General features: G+C 37.6%; 1 protein-coding gene and 1 pseudogene across 3 annotated transcripts in view; one reads left to right on the top strand and one right to left on the bottom strand.

Annotated features, from left to right (window-relative positions):
- Positions 1-15326, bottom strand: part of DOCK11 (dedicator of cytokinesis 11) — a 189816-nt gene that overhangs the window by 30870 nt on the left and 143620 nt on the right. For all 3 annotated transcript variants that reach the window (XM_036016645.1, XM_036016646.1, XM_028522215.2), the window contains 4 exons: positions 13955-14137; positions 11172-11285; positions 8198-8413; positions 8051-8108 (listed from right to left, as the gene is read on the bottom strand). In XM_036016645.1, coding sequence (XP_035872538.1) covers positions 8051-8108; positions 8198-8413; positions 11172-11285; positions 13955-14137 — 571 coding nt within the window. The remainder of the gene's footprint in view (positions 1-8050; positions 8109-8197; positions 8414-11171; positions 11286-13954; positions 14138-15326) is intronic.
- On the top strand, positions 9450-9841 carry LOC118498519 (annotated as a pseudogene).

Genomic DNA, 15326 nt, shown 5'->3' with positions numbered 1-15326 from the left:
TAAAGCCAAAACTGGGAGGACAGAAAAGGATAAATCTGCAGTCAAAAAAGTGCAAACAAAAGGGAACAGGGGAGCAAAGGGAAAACAGGCTGAAGTGGCTAACCAGAAACCTAGAGATCTGCAGAAAACAGAAAAACTGAAAGTGAGAAGAGCCCAGCCTTGGATGAAGCAGGAGAGAAAGAACCCAAATCTCATGAATATCACGTATCATGTCTTATCAGTGGCCCCTGTCTCCCTTCTTGTATAATCCAGAGGAATATTTTTATCAACTATTTTGTAAATGCAAAGTTTGTAGTAGCTCTAAAAATATTTTTAAGAAGAAGGAATTCCACCTCATCCTATTTTTAAGTGTAAATTTATCTTCTTTTTAAGAGGTGAAATCACATGCTGTTTATTTTTTGGTATAACCAAAAATAGTGGGATATTGAGTATGGGAGGCTTTGATTGTTTTGGTGCCAGCTCAACATTCCAAAGATGGGGATACTTTTAATAATTTATAAGACAAGGCATACTAAATGGAAAATTGGAGTCAGTTGTGCATTTATTATGCCGTGAACATTTTTAATTACTTCTATTCTCTTGGCTCTCCTTGTCAGAACTTTGAGCACTCTAAGTTAATCTTTGGTGTGGTAGTTCAGTTTTCCTAGTAACTTTGTTAATGTGCTGTGAAAGACTGAAAATTTGATCATGTAGTGTAGATGATTATTACATTGTCAATTAGTGGAACTCTGATGGAAAAGGGTGTCAACATTTGAAGATATTGGTACTTGATTAAGGAACATTAGCTTCTAAATTTCAAGCTGGAAAGTCACTGGAACAGCTTTACAATATAATCATCAGTATATGACTTTCTTGGGTTTTGGGTATGTATGTTAAGAACTGTGTACAGCCCTGGCTGGTGTGGCTCAGTGGACTGAGTGCCAGTCTGTGAACTTAAAGGTCACTGGTTCAATTCTCAGTCAGGGCACATGGCTGGGTTGCAGGCCAGGTCCCCAGTTTGGGGCATTGTGAGAGGCAATCAATTGATGTTTCTCTTGCACATCCATATTTCTCTCCCTCTCTTTTTCACCCTCTCTCCAAAAAGTAAATAAAAATAAAATCTTTTTTAAAAAAGAATTGTGTACAAACTGAAATGCCTGTGTACTTACCCTCAAATCAATGCATATAATCTCAATTATGAAAGAAAAAAGGCTTGAGTAAAGAGATAAAGAATGTAGTCCTTACAGGGAAAAGGGTCAATCCCTGAAAGCCTCAGGCTGCTAAGTCCATGACTTGGGGGCAGGGGGCTGTCTTCTCTGAGGAGACTATTATTTTAAGTGATTCCCAAATCTAGGATTTTTCATCATTTCCTTCTTCAATGATATACAGAATGCTGTGATTTAGGGGAGGACAAAAGATCAGATGAAGCTAAACCATCCTGGGAGACAGCCTTGTAGAAGGAGGGTAATTAGGTTTCTTCTTAGAAAAGGGTCAACACCTACCATTTGAGGTTGTATCCGCATCACCTGGTATAAATAGTTCTACTGTGGATTTTCTTCTACAGAGTCCACTATTTTTGTTTAAGCGTGTTATCATGCTTCCTATGCCCCATGACATTTCTCTACCTAGAGGAGACTATTATCTCCTTGTTTGCTTAAGTTACCAACACACACCAAATTATCCAATGAAATGAGGACCTTTTTGTTTGTTTGTTAGGGTCTTGAAAATACTTGAGGAAAATTCTGATTCCCCTTAGCCCTGGAAAGATTTTTAGATGATACAAGTACTGACTGTGGAAGTGGCCTGTGTATACATCCCAATAGAAGGAAGCATGTGTTTGAGGGATCTTACATAACATTACATAGCATCATATAAGATGGTCTTGGAGAGTCTATCAGCCTTTCTGGTATGTATGTCCTCACCCTTCATAGAGAGCTGTAGCTTCTGTGTTCCTAACAGCTATTTAAGGGAAAGCAAGATGCAAACTGTCCAAGCAGTGGCCATTACCTTGAGCACAAATTCTCCCATTAAAAAAGTGGGAAGGTGTTTGGAGGTTGGGGAAGCTGTCCAACCCTTGATAAAATAAGACCACTAGTCAGAAAAAGAGTAAGAGGTAAGAGTCCTGAGGGGAGAGCAAAAGGAAAAAAGCTGTGTTTGAGAAGGCACTGTGAATAAAAAGCTTTGCAGAACTTCAGCTATCGGATTCTGAGTGCAAAGACTTGGGAAATGGATCAACATTACCCTATAAGGAATGAAAATAGTGGACTCTCTGGGAAAGAAAACTTCTTTTTCAGGATTTATGGGGGGGACCCTACAGGCCTGAAGCTTTGCTGAACCTTGGGTGCTATGTGGTGGTAGAAGAATGCAGAAACTTCATTCTTGTCTTCCCTGGGGTAAAATAGTCTTGTCCTCTCTCAGGAAGAGGTACATCAAGTCTAGCCTCCAGAGAATGAGATCTAGGAACATTCTGAGGTTCTCTAACACAAGAGAAACATAAAAAAATTTAGACTGGCCCAGACTGGGTAGCTCAGTTGGTTAGAGCAGCATTCCACTACACCAAGGTTGTGGGTTTGATCCTTGGTCAGGACACATATAAGAACCAACCAGTGACTGCATAAAAAGTGGAACAACAAATCAATTAATCAATCTCTCTCCCTCCTCTCTCTAAAATCAATACAAAATAAGAATTAAAAAATTTTTTCATCATTTTTAATTGTTATTCTATTACAGTTGTCCCAATTTTCCCCTCTTGCCCTGAACAAAACACTAGCAATCCAGATTCAGAAATACATTAAAAAGATCACACACCATGATCAAGTGAGATTCATCTCAGGGATGCAAGGATGGTACAATATTAGCAAATCAATAAATGCAATACATCACATAAACTAAATGAAGTATAAAAATCACATGGTCATATCTATAGATCTGTTTTTTATTTTATATTTTTGGGGGTGGGAATAACTAACACCCAGCATCACCACTTGAGGGTAACTTTGATAAAAGAAAGAGAATGATCAGCCTAAGATCTCTCTGGTACAAAGAACAAGAGTTCTCTCTGTCTCCGAAAGAAGTTTGAGGCTAGGGACAGGGCAGGGAGAACTGTACCCCTCCCTCCCCTTTCCCTTTCAGTTCCGTGTCTGAAACATGACAAAAAGGATTTGCAGTCACCCCTGGAGCCAAGGGCCCACGCCCTTGCTTGTTTAGGCAACCACCCAATAAGACAAACTATTTTTTTTCTTATAAACTCTACATAGGAGAACATGTCCACCAATGTGTCACATCAATATTTGATTCCACTTTGATTTGAACAATGCTTTATAATGAATGACTTGAAGAGAAATGGATACAACTTTAACACGAAATTTTTGGCAACTGAAATGCCAAAGATTTATAATATTGTTAACCCTCCTTCCTTTTTGTATTCATTAGCAAAGGATAGACATTTAATGATAGAAAACAAAGGATTCCAGAATTGCTCAATTATTTCTGTTAAATAAGTTTGTCTTAAAAGTGTAAATAAAACTTTTTTTCAGGTCTGCACTCAAATGTAATTTTATTTACTCTGCTAATACCCAGGTCTTACCTAGATCATGGAGTTCTCAGACTGGATAACAGGTTAACAGATTAAGTTTTTAACTTGTTTTAAATTAGCAGCCTACTTTAGCATAACTATCATAGTTTAATCAGATACTTAACTAAAGGTATTTTGGATCATTTGAATGATTGAACATAAGAGGAAAAAAGCCTGAGGATTTTCCTACTGCCACCATTTTAGAATCAGGTTTTTTACGTTAAGCAAGTAGAATTTTCCAGCTTTAAAAACAGATGGCACTCATAAATATGTAAACTTCTCTTAAATTTAATATTCTTATTTAAAATATAAAACAAACTTTTTCTTATCCAGGTAAAGACTCTTTGATTTCTATGAATTATAAATTCTAAAAAACTTGAAGGTATTATGAAATAAAAATTTTAATGATTAGTTTAAAAAACCACAGCAATATGTATATTCTATATTTGTTGCTGTTTTGTCTAATCCTACAGTTATATTTCTAACTATATCCTTAAGCTTAAGCATAATGGAGATAATTTTTTTTTAATTTTTCTTGGTTTTAAGGTCTTTGCATTTGTAAAAAGTAATTCCAGGGAAATCTTTGAATATATTTAACTATTTCAATGTCAAAAGGATATAGTTTTATACTTAGTGGACATAAAACTCTTATTTCAAATGTCTACTAATTAAAAAAATTAGATAATAGTGACATAATTTCTCTGAAAGATACACCTAAAATTTATTTAGTACTGTCTTTGGGGGTTCTCGTATCTGTTAGTCTATTTGGAACTGCAGGTATTCAATTTCAATATTTAGTTTTACTGCAATTTCACAGGCAGACCAGTAATGTAGGACCTTCTTTTGATATTCTTTGTTTTAAAACTGTATGTGTACCAAAAGGAGAAAACTAGAATATACTGACTTCAAACAAATGCATTGTTCAAAAAATTTCAGTATCAACAAGAAAGTGTTCTTTTAAAATGTAAGTAAGTAAAGTGAATCTACATTTTAATCATGATACCATCCACATTCAAAAAGACTCTTTTCAGTATTAAATGAGGCAATCAGATACTGAGCTTAGATGTGAAATGAAAGATATATAGTTACAGGTAGAAATTCTGTAATTAAAAACCAATGCAGCCCTGGCTTGTGTGGCTCAGTGGATTCAATGCCGGCCTGCGAACCAAAGTTCAATTCCCAGTCAGGGCACATGCCTGGGTTACAAGCAAGGTCCCCAGTAGGGGGCACGTGAGAGGCAACCACACACTGATGTTTCTCTCCCTCTCTTTCTCCCTCCCCTCCCCTTTCTCAAATAAATAAATAAATAAAGTCTTTAAAAAAGCCCCACAAAACATGATTACATTCTCATAGCCAAAACCAGAGTGATATGACTCCCACAAGATGGCTTCATTTTGATCTAAGGTTACTCATTTAACAACCTTAAAGGAAGTAGCTTGGCTATTACAACAGGTAATAGATTTCTTCGCAATGTCCATTGCCAATAATTTTTTGATATGTAACACTGCATAAATTTAAAGTATATTGATTTGATACACACATATATTGCAAACTTAATACAGTGTGTTAATTACCACACATAATTACCATTTGGGGGGGAGAACATTTAACATCTACTCTTTTAGCAACTTGCAAGTATGTAGGACTACTGTTAACAATAATCACTATGCTGTACATTAGGATCTTCAGAACTTGTTTATCTTATAAGTGGGAGTATGTACCCTTTGAACAACATCTCATTTCCCCCAGCCTCTGGTAACTATCATTCTACTGCTTTTACAAGTTTGGCTTTTTTAGATTCCACATATGAGTGAGATCACACAGTCTTAGTCTTTTGCTAACTTAGAATAATGCCCTCAGGATCCATCCATGCTATCACAAATGGCAAGATTGCCTTCTTTTTCACAGTTGAATAATATTTTGTTTGTGTATGCATGTGTGTGTACATGTTTTTGCCACATCTTTATCCATTCACACGGGTCCGTTTCATGTGTTTTTGTATTACTAATTCACATCCCTTTATTTCAATTTGAAGAACTTGTTTCAGCATTTCCTGTAAGGCAGGTCTAGTGGTGATGAATTCCTTCAGCTTTTGTTTGTCTTGGAAAATCTTTATCATTTATGGACAGCTTTGCTGAATAGAATATTCTTGGTTGGCAGTTTTTCTTCTTTAGCACTTTGAATATATCATCCCACTCTCTCCTGGCTAAGGTTTCTGCTGAGAAATTTGACAATCTTATGGGGGTTCCCTTGTAAGTTACAACCTTGTTTTTCCCTTGCTGCCTTTAGGATTCTCTCTTTATCTTTGTTTTTTGACAGTTTTATTATAATGTGTTTTAGAGATGATCTCTTTATGTTGCATTTGTTTCTGGATCTATAGGCGCTTCATGAATTTGGATGTTCAAATCACTCCCCAGATTTGGGAGGATTTCAGCAACTATTTCTTTAAATAAGCTTTCTGTCTCCCTCTCTTCTCCTCATGGGACTCCAATAATTCACATTTTTTTTCTTTTGATGGTATCCCACAGATCACATAGGCTTTCTTCACTCTTTTTCATTCTTCTCTCTGTTTTCCTCTGAATGAATAATTTTAAAAGTCTTCCCTTCTAATTCAGATTATTTCTTCTGCTTGATCCTGCTGGTATTGCTATTTCATTTTTCACTTCATTGAATTCTTCAGCTCAGGAGTTTCTGTTTGGTTCTTTTTTAATGATTTCTATTTCTTTGTTTAACCTCATTATGTTCATGTATTGTTTTCCTGATTTCATTGAATTGTCTTCCTATTTTATTGTAACTCAATGAGCTTCCTTAAAAACAGCTATTTTGAATTCTTTATTGGGTAAATTATAGAGCTCCATGTCTTTGAGTTCGGTTAGTGGAAGGTTATTGTGATCCTTTGGTGATGCTATGTTTCCTTCACTTTTCATGTTCCTTGAAGTCTTGCATTGCTGTCTTTACATCTGAAGTAGCAGTGACTTCCAACCTTCTTTAATGGCTGACTTAGAGAAATGCCTTCCATCTGCTCTGCTTGGGATTCTGAGGCTTTCATAGACCTTCTATGGATACACCAGCTCCACACTTCTTATTCCTTCTTATAGCAGAATCTTAAGCTTGTATGCCATCTCTCTATCATGCTACACACCAAGGCCAGGTGCTAATAGCCTCCTCCCTTTCTGCTTTCCAAAGAGTGATGTTAAAGTTCAAGTTTGTGGTCTCTTCTCTGCCCACAGATTCTGGCTGACTTTTTGCCCATGCTCATTAGCCATCTGCTAAAGCTTACTCCTGCTGCCATCAGGGGCATGCATAAAGAGCTAGCTACAGGATGGGAGATGTATGGTGGAGGCACATGGAACATTGAGAGTCCTTATGGGCCAGTTGGAGGGATCCACAGCCTAAATGTTCCTAGCAGCTTATTGGTGTGCTTCTTGGTAAGAGTCCATGATCTGTGTCCCTTTAATGTCCTCTGAGAATCCTATCTGCCACTCTCCCAGCTTCTTCCTGCCCCAACCTCCAGTCGTGATGCTCACAACGTAGCACTTGGATGGGACAAGAGGACAATGGACCTCTTTGGCAGCATCCTGTACAGCTGGGGAAGAAAGTTACCTGCTCACATGCTCTCTCTTTTCCCCATGGAAGAAATCACAGGAAAGAGGTCTTTCTTGGCACTGAGCTATGCCGCCTTGGAGAAGGGGCGACACAAGCAAAGTCAAACTATTCCTCTTACACTCTCCAGTGCATCTAAACTTGTATATATACACATATTTTCTCCAATGGCACACTGGTTCTCCATTAGACTCCTGGACTTCTATCAAGGCTCTCTTTGTCCATGGGTGATTATCTAAGACAGCGTTGTCCAAAGGCTCCTAGACTGCAGCTAAGAGGGGCAGGATCCACAGCCAGGACAAAGATCTGCCTGCCTATTACCTGATGCAGAGGTACGTAATATTCCCCCCAAGTCCCTTGGCATATGGCAATGGAAACACAGCTCCAACAAAGGCAATTTTGTCTGTGAATGGATGCCAAATTGATGTTGGAGGTGGATATAAACAAGGGGTGTCTTATTTGGCCATCTTGCTGATGTGCTGATCCCCTTTAATACTAAGGTATTGTTGCACTAAAGTGGCTCTGCAAATAAAATCTGGGGGCAGTAGGTGGTGCACTTAAGGCAGTTTAGGAGAAAGTAAGTAACTGGTATTATCCAGAGCTGCTCATCAGCCCTGAGAATTTAATTTGTGGCAGACTTCCAGGGAGACAGTGTTGGAAAATAAACACTGGATATCAGGCTTGGCCCTGTGTTAAATTTAACTCTTAAAACAGAAGGCAAAATTAATGATGTAGTTTTATTTAAACTAACAATTTGTTAAACACTGAATGAGGCTAAAGGTGAACATATTTTTTCAGAGCTCAGTTATATCACATTAGTAGTTGCTAGCCACAAAGATGAAAACTATTGTGTTAACTGAAATTTTCCCACCACTAATAACAGAAATGTCTTACTTTTTCGATGAAGAAACTCTGCAACCAAGGCTGCTACATGGACATAACACATTGCTGCCTGAAAAAGGATGTCAAAGGAAAAAAAAGTTAGAATGTACTCCAGGTGTTTGGCAGGATTGTGTTTAGAACAAAGCCTTAAGTAGTTACCTCTGAAAAATCTCCATTTTTCACATGAATCTTGGCCATGCTATCAAGCCAGGTTTTCCTGAGCTCCGGGGTGCTTGCATATGACTTGGCTAAGCTGTACTGGAGATCAATGAGCATTTCAGGGTCTTTCTCATGCTCCTTCATTTGAGCAGTGGCCATTAGAACAGTACGAATTCTTTTGGTCAAATCTTTGACTTCTGTAGGAAAAGCAGTTGCCTAATTTCAAAACGAAAAAGACATGTTTCTCAATATTACCAATGTGCTCTAAGCCTCAGCATTGAATCCTAGGAATAACTTCCGCTCTTTAAATCCTTGTTACAGTTCTTGGAATTTAGTTCTTGGTTCTTGGCATGAGGCATGTCTAAAGAACTTTAAATTGATTCTTATTAAAATATCCAACTGGCTCAGGCTTCAGAGGCACTAAACTTGATGGCAGTATATTTGCAATACCTAAAAACATAGACGTTGGAGCCACACTACCTGACTTTGAACCCCAGCTCCTCCACGGAATTCTACATCCATGAGTGTAATCTATACTAACCTTACTATGTAATTTTAGTTACAACAAAAACTAAAACTGACATTATACTTGGTATCAGGCAGTGATCTAGATGTTTTTACATGTTTTTATACTACATAAAATTTTTATAACAACCTGTGAGTTAAATACTACCAGAATTCATTTTACCAATGGGAAAGTGAGGGACACAGCAGTTAAGTCTTGCAGTTGGTAAGCGGTAGACAAGATTTATATCCAGGTAGTCTTGCTCCATATCTAGTGACCTCACTCACTCTTCCACACTGACAAGCTTATCTATCCCACCCACCAACTACCACATACACTAAGGTGAAAACCATACTACAAAAATATGGTTTTGTAGTATGGTTACACAAGTTAGAGGTTATGAAATCAGAGAACACTCTAAAGAGTTTAAAGAGATTATTAACCTCTGTCAAAGTGTCATTTTTGACCCCTAAAACCGGTAAGTTAGAGTGTGCTCTTTATTATGGCCATTAAGACAGTCTTATCGTTTTCTTTTAACCCCACTGGAGTAATGACAATTATCTATATGATTAAAGAAAATGAATAAGGGACAAATATAGGAGTTAGGGAGCTTTCCAATGTGAATGTAACCAAATGTGGAAAAACTGTTTTTAAAAGTGATTTCTTCTCCTTCCTTTCTTGCCCCCCACCCTGGACATCTTGGAGACTGCTCTTAGATGGGGGCCATCCCACACATAAAGCAAGGAGATGGTGGCCCCAAAGAAGACAAAAAAGTTGCTAGAGTCAATCAAATCTAGGTTCCAACTTGTTATGAAAAGTAGAAAGTGCATGCTGGATACAAGCAGACTGTGAAGATGATGAGACGGGGAAAAGCGAAATGTTCATCCTCACCAACTGCCCAGCCTTGAGGAAATCTGAAATAGAGTACTATGCTATGCTGGCCAAGACCAGTGTCCATCACTACAGTGGCAATGATACTGAAGTGGCACAGAGTGCAGAAAGTACTACAGAGTATGCACTCTGGCAGTCATTGATCCAGGTGATTCTGATATCATTAGAAGCCTGCCAGAACAGACTGGAGAAAAGTAAATCATACAAAACCTTTCTTTAGTAAAACTGGCAAGAGCTTCATTTAAAAACTGAAAAAAGTGCTTTTATCCCTTTAAAATAATACTTATATACATAAAGTCCCTTCTTATACATTGGGAAAGACACTCCACTTACTAGGAGAAAGGCATACCTTGTTGTAATGGGGTTTGCTGGTAGTGACTGACCTACCAGAACAAATTAGTTCATTTCAGAAATGAGTCATGCACGAGATTTCCTACTAGGAAGAACCAAAACAGATGCCATCTACTGTGAAAGAGTTGCTAATCCAACTTTTACATAACATGGCATTAAGGGTGGTAACAACTGGTGAAATAAACTCATGGAGTATGAATAAGAGATCCTAAATGACAGAAGTTATTTCTGTGCTCATGGGAGTAGTTGGGGCATATATTCAATATTTATCTCCTGGGAAACCAGAAGAACTGGCTGGAAAGGAAACTTTCCCAGCCCAAGGACTGCTGACACTACTCAGTGTTTTGGTTGTTTTTTTTTTGTTGTTGTTGTTGTTTTTGTTTTTCAGTCTAGGCAATGTTCCTGTGGGAATATTTTTTGCTACATAGATTCGACATGTCCCAAACATCAAGGATGCTATGACTGTGAGCTTTATTTTTTTCAGATTTTAAACAATGTTGTCAAATTATGCTGGAAGATGACCTTTCCCAAGAATGGAGATGATTCCTCTGGGAGGAAAAGTCCTTTATTGGCAAAGGACTACTCTTCCTTTGTACACATGTATCACTGAAGATCAGAACATGCTTGCTGTGCAACAAAACAACACATGAATGGGTTTTAAGCATATAGGTAAGAAAGAGGAATGGAGTTCAGGGGCTTTGGGTGTGCCAATAAATATCTAGGGCAAGCCACAATCAGCTAGCACAATTCTTAAAACTCATCAAATAATAAGTCCCTTCTGTGCCATTTCTTATCTGTTGGCGATGGATCAGGCAGCTGTTAACTGCTCTGAGAAGTGAGATTTTGTGAAATTCCAAACTCACTGCTTAACTAACCAATTTTATAAATCATTAACAACTCTTTAGAAAAAAGGATCCAATTATTTTGTGAGCAAGTTTAGAAATCAAGCCCAGAGGAAGTTCAAATCCTACTAGCTCTAACAACTGTTAGATGGATGGTCAATCACCCATCTATTCAACTCATATGGATGATCTGCTATGTGCTGAGCAGTGTTCTAGGTGCTAAACATACAGAGGTGTTCAAGACAAAGCCTTGATTCATGAGGCTTACATTCTATACAGTCTATTCTATCAAAGGTCATGAATCAAATAACAGTTTCACTCTAGCAGTATAAACTTCCCTGACAGTAAAGGTGGTTCTAATTTATTACTTGAATTGAGAACATACCTTCATAGGTCTGTCACTATTAGCAAAATTATTAATAATGAATAAAGACTCCTGAAATCTTGATCCTCCGCTTAGTGCTACATCAGCTATCAGCTGGCTTACAGCAATTATTATCTGTGGGAAGAAGCAAACATTGTTTTTCAATTATCTTTTGAACAAATGCTATTTTTTCATCATTATATAAGCCCATGAGCACTTACATAAAGTGTTTCTTTTAAAGATTCTACACAGTTCCACCATAATCTACTTTCTCCAAACACGAGGGGGTGTAAATTCGTCTACTAAAACAGCAAATTCAAAGGTCCCAATTTCAAATTTTATTGGGACTTTTCTTGATTACATGTGGATTTTTTTTCAAAACTCATAGCATGGCTAGATCCAGAACTGTTTGATAATAATGAACTGAAACAATGGTGGTCAGCTCTCCATTTTGAATATGTTTGCCAGGTAGTAGCTATGGCAAAGTTGGGAGTAAATGACATTTTCTTTGATGGTTTCTCATTCCTTTTCAATAGTCTATTCCATCGTCCCAAACTCCCAACTCCAGCACCTCAGCTCCCTTCTTTGTTTCTGACTAGTACCTACCTGGTTTAGACTGCAGTATATGTAATGGTTTGATGGTGCTTTTTAATCTCTCAGGGTACCTTTGAGGAATGCCTAAATGATTCATGCTAAGATGTTAATGGCTGTATGCTTTACCTCTGGGTCTTGGGAAGCAGGATACTCTAGGGACTGTGAACGCAGACTCTAGAATCAAACTGCTTCAGATGCAAATATTGTCTTTATCAATTATCCACCATGGAGCTTTGGAAAAGTTATTTAACCCTTCTGTGCTTCACTTTCCTCATTTGCAATATGGGAAATATAATACCTGCTTTATAGAACTGCTCTGGGGATTAAAAAGATTATAATCATAATAATACTAGTTAACCCTTTTTGAGTACTTACTATGTGCTAGACATGGTTCTAAGCCTTCACATGTATTAATTCATATATATTTGGATAATAGACTTGAGAGAACTAATGCTTTGATCCAGAAGCAAAGACGCCCTGATGGGGAATTTTAGGCATATCGGCACAATAATTGCAGAAGTGTTTTGGGGGAAGATGGTATTCAGGTGACACCTCATATAAAGCTGAATTATAAAAGCCCGAAAATATAATGCTAGCCCTAGTATCCAAAAGTAACCATATAGAAGATTTTCAAAAACCTACTGGGGTGACACCAGTTAACAAAATTATATATGTTTCAAGAGTACAGCTCTATAATATATCATCTGTACACTGTATTGTATGTTCACCACTCCAAGTCAAGTCTCTTTCCATCATTATTTATCCCCCCATACCCTCTTCCACCCCCCAGCAATCCCCACACCATTGTTCATGTCCATGGCTTTTTCTCTATGCCTCCACACGCATCCTTCATATAGCAGATTTTTATGGAAAGAATATACGTCCACTGGATTTCCACATTATTAATGACATTTATAAAAACCTGTGTATAGCCATTTCTCCATTTATAACCTACCTCCAATAAATTCCAATGGGACTGGACTATGGCAGTGAAGATATAAATATGACCAAGGAATTCCACTGTACAAGGAGGTCTACTAAGCTAAGGAGTCCCAATTGTGTTTTAGTTCAGAGCTGTTTCATCAAATAAGCAGTAAAATATAGAGATGTTGAATAACCACCACCATGTACTAAGCATCTAGAAGGTGCTAATCATCTTGCCTGGCACTACACACACTTTATTTTTATACCTCATGATAGCCCTGCAAGGTAAAATATATTTGGCCTCATTTTACAAATGAGGCAAATAGTTAAGACAGATTGAGGAACTTGCCTGGGTTACATAGTATTGAGTAAGTAGCTGAGCTGCAATTAAACCCAGGTAGATCTGATTTCAAAGTCCATTTCTGTCACTACACCTTGAGATTTCTCTCCTTTTTTACTTACTGGGCATGCTGGAATGTGAAAAACACAAACTGTATTACCTGCTATGGAATATTTATTAAGTGTTTGGTTTGTTATTTAATCATCTCATTTAACCCTCACAACAATCTTATGAGGTAGGTACAAATATTCACCACTATTTTACATAAAAAGCTGAGGCAGAGACAAAGGAAGTAACTTGCTCAAGGTCATACAGTGTGTGTTAGTCCCAGAACCTGAACTAGGGTCCACACTCTTAACACCTATGCTCTAGAGTAGCACTGTCCAATAAAAATATGATGTGAATGAACCATATATGTAATTTTAATTATTTTATTATTGTTCAAGTACAGTTGTCTGCATTTTCCCCCCACCACTCCCCCTGACCCCAGCCAAACCCACCTCCCTTCTTTGCTTCCTCCCTCCCTTTTGGTTTTATCTATGTGTCCTTCATAGTAGATCCTGAAAACCCCATTATCCCCTCCCACCTCCTCTCTGGTTACTGTCAGATTGTTCTTAATTTCATGTATTAAATTTTAAATGTTACGTAGTATTGCTGCATTAAAAAGTAAAAAGACACAGGTGAATTTAACATATTTTACTTAACCCAATATACCCCAAATACCATTTTGACATATTGTAAATATAAAATAATTGAGATATTTTACTTTTTAGTACTTAGTCTTCAAAAGCCATATTTATTGCACATCTCAATTCAGACTATCCATATTTCAAATGCTAAATGGCTATATGTGGCTAACAGCTATTGTACTGGACTGGGCAGCTGTAGATCTTCATCTAGAGGCTAAAGATTGAGTAGAAAAAGAGGAGCTTTGATTTTCACTGACCTGTAGATGTGTCCTCAAAAAGGTTTTCCTTTTGGTATATTCAAAGTTGTTTCTCATGAGAAGATACAAAAGTGCAGATGCTTCATTCCTGGTCGAACTGATCTTTGAGGTGCAGCACTTTAAGACCTCATAGCAAAATGCAGCACACATGTTTACCCTTCCTTTGAAAAAGGCTGAGGGAAACTAAAGAACAGGAAAAACGTAAGTATCTGAAAACCCAAACAAACAAATCAATCAATTATCAAATGCCTACTATATTTCCACCTAAAACCATGTTAGGTGCTCTGAGGATACATAATGAATGTAAGACCAGGGCTCTGCTCTAGAGAACCCAAACTAATTAAAAACACCAAGGCCGATATGTATCAATGACAAAACATTTAAAGTCTGTATAAGTCGCTACAAAAATGTGACGTACTGACTCAATGCTATAGATTGAGAAGAGCTCAGCACCGACTGGAGAAAAAGTTCTTGATAATAAGTTAAATTAATGAATGACTGAAATGATGCATGACTGACAGTTCTTAATCTGGCCCTTAAAAATGGGAAGGACAATCTGCATACTTATTCTTCTGCTTTGTATTTAAACAGTTCATTATATTATGAACTTTCAAATGCTGAGCAAATTATAGTGGGGATCTATTCAGCAAGTGAAGTGGATGTTTTAACAAAATGAGGTATAGATGAAGCATACACACACATACACACATACGCATACTCTACCCAGAGAGTGTTAATTAAGATACATTTTTCACAGAGAGAGTAGTCAATTATTATCTTAACAACTTTGGTGATAGATGGTTACAAGACTTATTGTGGTGATCACATCTGAGAAATGTGTCAAATTATTATGCTGCACACCTGAAATTCATAAAATACTATATATCAACTATAGTTTAAAAGACATACTTTGGCATAGAAAGTGAGTACAAAAGTGACTAATACTCAAAACGGCCAAGTGGCTGTTACTATGAGAATATATTCAGTCAGCCTTGTGGAAGGTAAACTGTACATATAACATAGGCTTGTTACAAATCTGCCGTGCTTACATGTGTAGGCAAGCAAGGAGGAAGCTGCTTCAGGGTACACAATGGATGTTTTTCAGGGAATGTGAAGCTAGAGATCCAACCCCCCTTTTTTTATTCTCACCCAAGGACATTTTTTTCCATTGCTTTGAGAGAGAGAGAGGGAGGAAGAAAAATATCAACACATGAGAGAAGCATTGATCAGCTGCCCCCCGTAAGTGCCTGAACTTAGGGGTCAGGGTTGAGGATGAAACCCACAACCTAGGTATGTGTCCTGACCAGGAATCAAACCTACAACCTTTCAGTCACAGGATGACACCCCAACCAACTGAGCTGCACTGGCCAGG

The sequence above is a fragment of the Phyllostomus discolor genome, chromosome X (assembly GCF_004126475.2).
Source record: "Phyllostomus discolor isolate MPI-MPIP mPhyDis1 chromosome X, mPhyDis1.pri.v3, whole genome shotgun sequence".
In the NCBI taxonomy this organism is placed as follows: Eukaryota; Metazoa; Chordata; class Mammalia; order Chiroptera; family Phyllostomidae; genus Phyllostomus; species Phyllostomus discolor.
Note: the sequence above shows the minus strand (reverse complement) of the source record. Positions and strands in the feature narration are given on the sequence as shown.